Raw genomic sequence first — 11,763 nt, forward strand, 5'->3', positions numbered from 1 at the left:
ATCCAGGTAGTCTCATTGAGCCACGAGAACTCATTTTCAAGAGAGATCTGTTTAGGAGCAGGTGGGGTTTAAGAGCCTTGCTCATGGGCCCAGAGTGGGGCGAATGAGGGTGGGGACAGGTGTAGGTGCTTCACCTACCCCACCCACATTTTTTGATGTTGTCAGTACAGGGGCTTGAACCGGCGATCTTCCGATCACAGACCCACCTTCTCTAACCTCTGCGCCACCACTCCTCCAACAACCAGCTGGCCAATATACATATATAAAATATATGTGTGTGTGTGCGTGTGCGTGTGTGTGTGTGTGTGTGTGTGTGTGTGTGTGTGTGTGTGTGTGTGTGTGTGTGTGTGTGTGTGTGCATGTGCGTGCGTGTGTGTAGTGATCCCTCACCCATCATGAGGGTTATGTTCCAAAGAATCCTGCAGTAGGTGAAAATTCACAAGGTAGCAACATATTTATTTTATAATTATAATAATTTATTTAATTTGTACTGCACTTTACATTTTACAGTCTCAAAGTGCTAATTTGCTATTTTAATATTACTGTAATATAGATCTTATGGCTTTATAAACCTTTCCCACTATTATAAACACTTAATATGCTCTTAAACACTTCGGTGATGACGATGAGATGATTGTACGGTACACATAATATAATAAGCAGGGTTTCTAAATGTATAAAACATGGGATACTTTGAAGCTGCAAGATGTGAGCGGCGTTATATCGAGGGATGACTGTATATTGACCAAGATTGGATCAAGTTTTTGTTACTGAGTTTGACCCTCCTGATAGTTCTGACAGGTCAGTGATGAAGATTTTAGTGTTTTATACAAGCAAAGATATCATATCTGCAGCCTTTTCTTCTGTCTCATCCTGTTTTGGGTCAGTTAATCATCTTACCTGTTTATGGACAAACATGTTTGTAGTTGTCTCTCAGTTAAATCTGTTTTTGTATGTTCTGTAACACAATCTATGCTTGATCTTATCCAGCTGCCTTAGCTAAAGGGATGTCTGAGGTCGAACCTACAGTTGTGTCTCAAAACGGAGCCCCACCTGGGAGGAAAAGCACTTTGGTCCTGTTACCAGAACTGGAGTACCGTGAAAAAGGGAAGGACAGTACATCGAAAGAGCGAGAGGGTAAAAAACAAAACGCAGTGGGCATCAATAACAACAGTATTATACACGAACTGGACTCCAGACTACAGGAGACAGAGCTGATCGAGAACTACGTTGGAGCAAAGAGACTGATCAACGACCTGGCAGGAGAGAATATGCTCGCTGACAGCAACACACACGTGACTTCTAAAGAGGAAATGGGGGGGACGGGGAAGAACTACAAAAATGTCAGCGGAGGGGGCAACTCGTCCCCGAGGAATCACAGCTCTACCAATGGCAGCCTCCCTCCAGGCTCCTCGGCCAGTAAGAACGAGAAGAAACAGAAAGGTGCAGGGAGGGGGCAGAAGGATCCGGTGGAAAACGGCATCCCCAACAACCAGCTGGCCAAATCTGACACTCTGGTCCGGTAAGGCCCGCCGTCTTAATGATCCAACATCAGCCTGCTTCAGTTACCAACATGAGTCCATCAGAATGTCAGGCAGCAGATTATCATACTTTGAGCTATTTTAGCTGTTCCTCTATCAAAACGTTCAGCTCATTCTGGAGACAGGTGCCTTAACAGTTAGCTTTTGTATCTTTTGTTGTTGATTTTCTTTTTTCTAGTCCCCTCAGCTTCAGCAGCAATGACCACCGAGCTGCTGTGGCTCTGGCTTTTGTATCTTTTATACTTTTTTTGTATCTTTATCTACAAATATTTTCTTTATAGAAAATATCTACTGTAACTGCCAGGCTACAGAACGCACCTGACTCTAAGCCACACATACTAAATTTAAGATAAAACATAATTTTGTACATAAATAAGACCTGTCGGTTATTAAGCCGCGGGTATCCTCGTTTCATTATCAGAATCTGTCCAGCTCCTGGCAGTATGTGCAGCTCTTGTTGTAGTACAAGAATCAACCACCGGATGGCGTTTCAGACTACGGCTTGGTGGTCGTCATAAGTCTTCATGATGCTTCGCTGTCTGACTTGTAACTGTCATTTCTTACACAAACCTGGAGCCCGGCCCAACCCGGATTAGGGCCAGGCCAGTGTCGGGCTTTTGATTGTGTCAGTAGACGCGCGCGGCTGACGATCCAATTATATGACAACGTGGCTTGCCATACTATCACCAGCTGCACGCCATTTGACTGCGCGCTGACCGGCCTTGAAAGAGGTAAAAATAAGTTTAGTTAATCACTGCCAGGCAGCGATTCATCAAAGCCCAAATGGGGCTGCACTCAGTGGACGAGCGCGGCCGACGACCCAAACAAGTGAGATCCCAAAATATCTGACATGTCAGAGCAGGGTCCATGTCTGAATAATGCAGAATGCAGGCAGAAGCAGGGATTTAATGCATCTTGATGGCCATGAAAGGACAAACACGCCCTCAGCTCTGATCTTCTGCCCCCTTAGCTGTGCGCGTCCACCGGCTGTTAATAACTATATAAGCTGTCAAAGCTTAATTAAAAATGTTGAAGGGGGTTTCGAGTTCGGACCTGTAATTACTGTTAATTTGTTGGGTCAGGTGGGGTTCAGAAATAATGGGTACAGGCAGGGACTGGGTCGGGTCAGATTTTTTTGGGCCTGAATGCAACTCTAGACTCATGGTTAAAACCACTCAACCTACAAAATGACCACCATAACTAATCATAATCACTGGACAGAACAGTGAAAACACCTACGTAACCGAAATCATTTAAAAATTACATACTGGTCAATTTTACCCAGAAGTCTTATCGAGGTCATGTGACCAGGAGTCACATACAGTAGTACCGGTAAAATATGGTAAATGTTCATTAAATTAGTCTCATTGATATTTATTGTTAAACACTTTTGGTAACAGCTGCTGTTTTAAATGTACTTTCTAAATAAATTTGATGTGATTTCTGCTCAGCGGAGCCCACATGAGGAGGAGGAGGAGGAGGTTGAAGAAGGGAGAAGAGCCCCTCCCTCCTGTTATCTCCTCTCCGTGCTGAGCTTAAAAGAGATACTGTACCAGTATTTAAACACATATTTACAGTGCACAGAAAGATGTCACACAGAAATTATATATATATATATATATATTTTAATTAAAATACGTATCAGACTTGTCTGCTTTAAAAATAAATTTTCATGACTTCTGCTCAGCGGAGCCCACGTTGTGACCCGGAGGAGAGGAACATCCGGTAAATGTTTTTGTGGGGCGGCTGTGGCTGAGTGGTTAGAGCAGTCATCCTCCAATGCGAGAGTTGGGGGTTCAAATCCACCAGCAGTCACATGACGAAGTGTCCCTGGGCAAGACACTGAACCCCTCATAGCCTCTGATGTGTGTCCCATCAGTGTATGAATGTGATAAAGCTCTGATTAGTCTCATTAGAATGATTTGTTCAATTAGCTTTGTAGAGATGTAGAGTGCTGTATGAATGGGTAAATGAGGACACAGATTGTAGTGTAAAGAGCTTTGAGTATCTTGAAATAAGATAGAAAGGTTCTATATAAGTACAGTCCATTTACCATGTACCTTTTTTTTTTTTTTCCTGAAAAATGCCTTTAACACGGCTTTAAAAAAAGGACTAGTGTCGACCAAAAGTCACTCATCGCTATACCCAGATCCTGTGATCCGAAGTCCTCTTCAAGGCTCAGAAAAACATCATCACACACCGACTCCGTCTCGCTAGTCTCAGCAGGCACCTGTTTCCTCCTTCAACAGCCAGATCGATCGCTTTTAACTTGAAAGCTGCATCATAAGAAATTCTTGGTTCATTTTCCATTATCGCTGCAGATGAACAGGTTTTGTGCATGAAGCGCAAAATACGATAACGATCTGAAGAAATAAATGCACGTCTATCTTGAGGGATGGTCCTTGAGAGTACCTCATTGGTCATTCAGGTTAGACTTCTGGTCACATGATGACAGAGTGGGTGGAGTTATGGTAGGGAATTTGAAACCCTGAGCGAGAGGTTTGGTACATGTGATTACCTCGCTCTGTGTAACATTAGCAGCCACATTAGCACGCAGCTCCGTCGAAAAATAATTCTACAGCTGCAGGAAGCTGCTGATATATGGCAGGAAGTCTGTCAAAATAAAATTTAAATGATTAAAATTGTGAAAAACCACACAAATTAGCTGCATATAAACTGCAGGTTGCAAAGTGTGAGAATAAAACTAGTGGCTTGTACACCAGCAGTTGCAGTGTTTATTGAGTTCCCTTCAAATCCTTGAAAAACGTCGTTATTAAAATCTGCTTCAACATGCACGCTCCGTTTTGTTTTTAGCTAGCAGTTTATTACTTTGAGCTTTTTGCAAACCTTTTATTATTGTTAGCATTTAGCTAGTGTTTTGCTACTTTTAGCTTTAAATAGCATTTTGCTTTTTTTAAATTTCAGTTTTACATCTTCAGCAAATTTCTGCAGTCGTTTAACACTCGGCATTCACAGCATTTTGGCAGAAAATGTATTTTCTCTGGTTCCGTAAGGTCCGATGTAACGAACTGAAGTGTTCACCTTCACTCCTCCTTCCAGAGTCGCTGCATGTGTTGTGAAATTTTTCCTTCTCATGTTGTGAGTGATGCTGTGGTTCCTTGCAGGTTGGAGCAGGATGTGAAGCGGCTGAAGGCAGATCTGCAGGCCAACAGGCAGCTGGAGTCGGAGCTGCGCAGTCAGCTGTCCTCTCTGAGCAGCCAGGACCGCAGCCTTCGCTCTGAACTGGGCCAGCTGCGCCAGGACAACGAGCTGCTGCAGAACAAGTACGTGCACCCACCAACCTTCTCTTGTTCTCTTAATCTGGCCTCAACAACAATTCTAGTACAGTAGATGATGTTTTTCATTCTTTATAAGTAGTTGTGCCCAATTCCAGCCCCAAGTACTCATACTTGTACTCATAAAAACACCCCAGTACTTCAAACCGATGCCACTTTTATGCTTGGTGATGTCATTTCCTCGTCCACTTTGCAAGTAACAGAGGACAAAAATGTAAATGTCCACAGTTTAGAGATATTTAAGATAAACACATGTGATGTCAGCAGTCTGTTTGCTGTTTGTAATAAAAGGAATGCGCTTCTAAAGTTACTGTGAAATGTTTCAGTACTAACTCATTAACTACTCTGTATTACTGAGTATTGGCAAGTACCCAAACTGAAGTCTTTGTATTTATGCTCAGTCTGATTAAAAAGCTAGTATTTGGGACACACAAATTCATAAGTCTTGATACGTTTAAAATGTAAAACTATCACACGCTAAGGTCAAAGTGGAAAAGATGTCTACATTTTTTATTAAATGTGTTCAGTGTGTAGCTCTAAAACTAGCAGTACCCTCCGAGAGTATTCACACTCCAATACTTTTTGAGTTTTTTGTTTTAAGTTGCATTTTGATACAACGTTCAAATTAATTCTTTATTTTTCCCTAATAACCCTCACTCTGTACCCTTGATGATGAGTGAAAAGAAAATGTCACTTATTCTAATAATTTATTTGAAAAACTGAACTATCATATTGACATAAGTAGTCAGATTAATCCAGGTAGATACATCTAAAGGTCTTTTTATTTTATTATTTTTATTTGAAATGCTTTGGATAAAAGATGAAATATATAAAGAAGAATGTGTCCAGAGAACCTTCAGACTTTTCTCTTAGTCCTGAGTTAAAGCACCTTTTAGAGCAGTTTTAAGCCTGGAGCGTTTCTGGGTTTGATGCCATCCAGTCATTCTGCTTGTTCTGAAGTCAGGTCTCGGGGGCTGCAGCTTGAGCAGGAGCCCCAGACATCTCTGTCCACTGCCACCTCTTCCAGCTATTCTGGAAGGACTCTGAGGCGTTCCCAGGCCAACTGAGAGACATAGTCTCTCCAGCATGTCCCATGTTCTCCTCCCAGTTGGGCATGCCCATTAAACCTCCTTAGGGAGGCGTCCAGGGGGCATTCTTACCAGATGCCTGAAGCATTTCAATTGGCTCCTCAGCAGCTCCACTCAGAGTCTCTCCCAGATTGTGTTCTAGAATTGCGCCACTCAAGGTGGCTGCATGTTGGAGCAGCTCTGTTACTTTCATTCTGAGGTTTTGCTTTTGGAAACTTTAATTCCTCTTTTTCTGGATATAAATCACATTTTTTGGAGGATTGTTTCCTCTGGTATCAGATGCTGTGCAGCTGGAAGGATTTTTACTGAAACTTTTTTAGTTTTGGACATTTGTTATGATGCGTAACCATGGCAACAAGGCAGTTTTCTACAACCAACAGCAGGTGATTAACATCTCAAAAGCTCAAATAATATCTCAACTACAGCCCCAAATCTCAAACGAGTTGAAAAGGATGTTCTGTGGATGCGTTCTCATCTACCTGCCAGCTGTGCTCGAGTGCCTGACCACTGAGATCCTGGAACTAACAGGAAACACGGCTCATGACATCAGAAGGACAGGATCGTCCCTCAGCACCTACAGTTGTCCGCATCGACGAAGAGCTCGGCAGACTGCTGGGAGGAGTGGCCATCGCTCTGGGAGGAGTTCTGACCAGCATTCAGGCGGTCCTACAGTCCGGGGGAAACCGAGGGGCCAGCTGAGTCTGGGTGGACGGATCGGACAGCATCTGCAGCCAGTTTCTTAGGATCCACTGTGGGATGGACCTTTACAAGAGATCCTTCCTGCCTACAGCCATCAATATCTATAACATATCTTAATGAAATGAGGATAACGAGTTACAGCAACAAATAATTTCCCTTTGGGATTAATAAAGTATTTTTGAATTGAATTGAATAACTGAACTTCTCACTGTATCTCTGAGTCCAGCTACCCTGATGAAAAAACTAATTTCAATCACCAGTATCCACAATCTCATTCTATTAGTCTCTACCCAGAGTTCATGAGGGTAGGAATGTAGACTGACTGATAAACAGAGAGCTTTGCCTTACAGCTCAGCTCTTTCTTCACCACAATGGACTGGCACAGAGTCCACAATACTACAGACGCTGCTCCAATCTGTCTGTCAATCTCATGCTCCTTTCTTCACTCACTCATGAACAAAACCCTGACATGCAACAAACTTTTCCCACCTGGATTGGGGGATTTTCTTTTTTTTATTCGTAACTCCACAGTCCATCAGGTTGAATGAAGACCGTCAGGTCATTTTCAGGTCTCTCAGGTTTTTGACACTGTTCAAGTCAGTGCACAGAGCCACTCTAGGACAGTCATGGAGTCGTCCCTAAGCCACTTCTGTGTGTTTTGGCTCGTTGTCATAAAAAATAAACCAGCAGAAGAGGTTGAGTGTATCTCTGAACTTAGCTCCATTCATCATCCCTTCAACCCTGAACAGTTTTCCAGCCTCTGCTGCTGAAAAACGCCCCCACAACATGATGCTGCCACCACCATGCTTCACAGTGTGTATTGTGTTGGGCAGATGATGAGCGGTGCCTGGTTTCCTCCTGACACAAAAGGCCAAAAAGTTAATATTTTTCAGAGGAAAGTCTGAGAGACCTTCCAGCTTCAGCCACTCTGCAATAAAATTTAAATCAGTGCAGTTCTGGTTCTACACAGAATCTGAACCTCGGTCAGAATGACTGTTATGGTCTCAGTCATGGCTTTCCATGACATCTTCTCTTTCGACTGCTCAGTGGCATGAGCAGCTCTTGGAAGAGTCCTGGTTGTACCAAACGTCTTCTATTTAAAAACCATGGAGGCCACTGAGCTCAGAGGAACCAGCACAGTACAAAAGATTTATTTATTTTTTGTTTCCTCCTGCTCTGTGCGTGGCGAATCTGCAGCAGACTTTTCAAATCCCATCCAATCAGTTTAGTTGACCACAGGTCTAACTGTGGTGTAGAAACATCTCAGCAGCCATCAAGAGAAATGGGAGGGAGCTGAACTCATTTTCAAGGGTTACTGCTTAAAGACCGATTCAAACAGGTGCAGCTTCAGACTGCAACATAAGAACATGAAGGGGTCTGAATACTTCCTGAAGCTACTGTAAGTGACACTCCGTGTCCTCAGCAGTCCTCATGCAGCCGGGCTGACGACACTTTCTGCACTTCAGGCTCCACAGTGCCGTCCAGGCTAAGCAGAAGGATAAGCAGACGATATCCCAACTGGAGAAGAGGCTGAAGGCCGAGCAGGAAGCCCGAGCTCTGGCTGAGAAGCAGCTGGCGGAGGAGAGGAAGAGGAAGAAGATGGAGGAGGCCACTGCAGCCAGAGCTGTAGCTTTGGCGGCTGCAACAAGGTACAGATCTTAGTTGAATCTGCGTGTTCCTCATATTTGTGTCAGCTGTTTCTAGCCATTAAAAAAACAGTTTTTCCTCATCTGTGCTACAGAGTGGAGTCCACCGATTCCCTTCGAGGTCGTATCAGAGAGCTGGAGACAGAATGCAAGAAGCTCAGCATGGACATGAAGCTTAAGGAGGAGCAGATTAGAGATCTGGAGGGAAAGTGTCAGGTGAGACAGAATGAAAAATATGTCTTATAAAACTATGAAGCATTTTAATCTGCAGTTAAAGTGTTTGTCCTTCACTGAATCAGGCACTTTATTTGGATGTTAAAGCCCCATTGTCATTTTTCTGCTTCCGTTTGATTCCCGACACACACAGGAGCTGCGCAAGTACAAAGAGAACGAAAAGGACACGGAGGTGTTGATGTCGGCGCTGTCAGCCATGCAGGAGAAGACCCAACACCTGGAGAACAGCCTCAGTGCTGAGACCAGGATCAAACTGGACCTGTTCTCCGCTCTGGGGGATGCAAAGAGGCAGCTGGAAATAGCACAAGGTGGGTGGTACAAGTCCACTCTGAGTAATTCCCACCAAAATAAAGTGTTCAAATTGTTGTCAGAGTGCACTGTTTTTATAAATTAAGTGTTTGAATGAATATATCTGTGGATGATGGACTCGGGTGCAAACCGGTCGGGCTGAAAGTGTCAAATAGAACTGGTAACACACGTTCTGTTCAAATTGGTGCATAAAGTAAACGAATGTCATAACAACCAACACAAGTCATAAATAAAAACACTTAGTTCAGGTCATATTATTATGAGCTGTCAGGTGGGAGTTAGAGAACAAATTACTGTATGTTTAGCCCTGGAGTTTAAAGAAAGCAACAAAGGTAAGAATGGATGACATGCAGGTCAACTCACCTGTTCTGTAACGTCCAGTGGGTGAAATCTTTTATTCAAGGCAGGTAAGGTTGGAATTACCCTTAAAGTTTAAAAACGTAGTCGACCATTCTTACACCTACATTTGTATCTTGAATTTCAACATGTGCCCGTAGTAAAACGAAAACCTGTTGAGCATCACTTTTTATAGGTATAAATTGTAACTCAATATTGTGGAGAAATTGCATTTAAACTTTGTTTTGCTCATTTTTAGTCAGATCATTTAAATGTTTCTGAAAACTTTTTTGATTTGTGACAGTAATCCAACAAAAAAAATAAACTTGTGTTTAAATTAATTTTACTGAAGCTGAGCCATGAATGAGGAATGATCAGTTATTATTAGTTACGGTTAGTTATTGTCAATTTATCATTTACCATTTGTGTTGTAGCAGTTAAGTCATTTTTAGTTTGGAGTAAAAGTGTAACAAGTTGCTTTTAACACATAATGTAACTTCATACATTTTACAAAATATTTAGTTTGTCTACTAAAACTTAACTTAGTAATTAGTTGTTTTTAATTTCTACATAATTACATTAAAATTAATTCCTAACATTATCTTTTTAAACAAACAAATAAAATATGTTAAAATAACCTTTGCCATTTAACTGTAACCTAAAAAAACTATTTATAAACCTGCTGCTTACGTATCAGTCATGAATGGAGTCATGGGAAAACATTTTCAGAAAAAAAAAAGATTTTAGCAAAAGACACATGAAATGGAACATAAAATGCAGCATGAAAAGACAGCCCGAGTAAACAAAACAAACAAACAACAACAAAAAAATACCTAAACTATTTTTTAGTACCTGTAATTTCTGAGTGAGGTTTTAGTTTTTGCCAACCTGGCTCAGTCAAACTTCATGATCCCCTCTCTGAAATGTGTTTTCTTCATCACTGAGCTTTAATTCAATTCAGTTTATTTCTACGGCTCTAAGTCACAACAGAAGTCGTCTCAGGGAACTGAACAAAAACATTCACACTATAAAAAACAATTAGTAAAGTTCTCTATCTAAGGAAGCAGAAGACACATTGAATCTTCACTTTGTCACAGTCTCCCATCCTGAGCAAACTCAAGGGAGACAGTGGAAAAGAAAAACTCCCTTTAACAGGAACAAACCTCCAGCAGAACCAGGCTCAGGACAAGCGGCCATCTGCTTCAACCAGCTGGGTTTGAGAGGACAGGAAGGAGAAACAGACACAGACTGACGGGTTCAGATGTAGTTTCTACAGGAGGAAAGACAACGATCACATGTTGAGATAGAAATAATTACAAATACAAACAGGTAGAGTGAGTAAAGACAGCAGCAGAGTCAGGAAATGTGGTCAGTTTGTCCTCCAGCAGTCTAATCCTATAGAAGCATAACTGAGGGACAGCTTATGAACCGTACCAGATCAGCTGGATATAGACCTTCTCCTTTACCAACCTGATTGTGATGCAGCAACAAGTGAAACTCCTGGAACTCCTCCAGCCTCAGCTGCATGTCTTTAGAATTTAGCAGAACGTTTGAGTTATATTTTATTTTATTATTATTTTATTAACCTTTATTTAACCAGGAAAATCACATTGAGATCACAGATCTCTTTTGCAAGGGAGACCTGAAGGCAGCCCAACATGCATGTTTTTGGTCTGTGGGAGGAAACTGGAGTACCTGGAGAAAACCCACGCAAGCACGAGAAGAACATGCAAACTCCACACAGAAAGACCCCAGGTCCAACCGGGGATTGAACCCAGGACCTTCTTGCTGCGAGGGAACAGTGTTAACCACTGAGTCGTGCTGCCACAAACACTAGAGCTAACACTCCATCCTTGCAGTTACTACTGTAGTTGCTAATCACTCTGGTGGAGGTGCACAAAATATACATGTACCTGGCACAGACTTGGTAGCAAATTTTCTATAATTCATGACTTGATTTTTTTTTTATTTTATTTTTTTTATACATTTCTTGGGGCAAAAGATCTGGACCTGAAGCCCTGAATGCCCCAGTCTAACCACGCTGGTGGTTTCAGCCTCACTGAGGAGAAAGTTGAGCACTGTTCAGTAACATGAGATGGGAACCTCAACCACATCCACCCTCTTCCTTCCTCATCCATTCTGGACCATGATGAGACCAAGTTCTTCTTGCTTTGTGTTTACAGTAAAGGGGAAAATAAAAGACAACTGAGCAGTTAATTGTTGTAGCCCCACGGTGAGCACTTTGCCAAAACTCTCTTGGAGCATTGCCAGATTAGTGTGGGTGTGGTGGGATTGTAGTCTGGGCGTGCGGCCAGCATGGCCAGTCCCATATCAGATTCTTGATGACCACAGAGCTATGACCCCGATAATAAACCCCACATGACCTTGTCACAGGAGTTATCGGCACATGTGGAACATCATGGATTATTTCACACCTATCTCCCATAATGGGAAGCCTACCTTTTTCTTAATACACACCTGAAGACCTAGCCAGGATGCTGCAAAGACCATCCATGTTCAGGTGGATTTTTGTCTTTTTTGTTGTTGTTGTGGGGTCTTGCTGTGTGTGTCCGGGGGGGGGGGGTGGGGGGCGGGGTGTTGTTTTGCAGTGTCG

The 11,763-nt window shown here is 42.5% G+C and overlaps 1 protein-coding gene across 1 annotated transcript in view; it reads left to right on the forward strand.

Moving 5' to 3' along the window:
* Positions 1–11,763, forward strand: part of maco1a (macoilin 1a) — a 25,230-nt gene that overhangs the window by 12,738 nt on the left and 729 nt on the right. The window contains exons 6-10 of the mRNA XM_037693405.1: positions 991–1,522; positions 4,667–4,825; positions 8,091–8,273; positions 8,366–8,486; positions 8,638–8,812. Coding sequence (XP_037549333.1) covers positions 991–1,522; positions 4,667–4,825; positions 8,091–8,273; positions 8,366–8,486; positions 8,638–8,812 — 1,170 coding nt within the window. The remainder of the gene's footprint in view (positions 1–990; positions 1,523–4,666; positions 4,826–8,090; positions 8,274–8,365; positions 8,487–8,637; positions 8,813–11,763) is intronic.

Source organism: Nematolebias whitei, chromosome 19 (genome assembly GCF_014905685.2).
Source record: "Nematolebias whitei isolate Nwh7 chromosome 19, NemWhi1, whole genome shotgun sequence".
Taxonomy (NCBI): domain Eukaryota; kingdom Metazoa; phylum Chordata; class Actinopteri; order Cyprinodontiformes; family Rivulidae; genus Nematolebias; species Nematolebias whitei.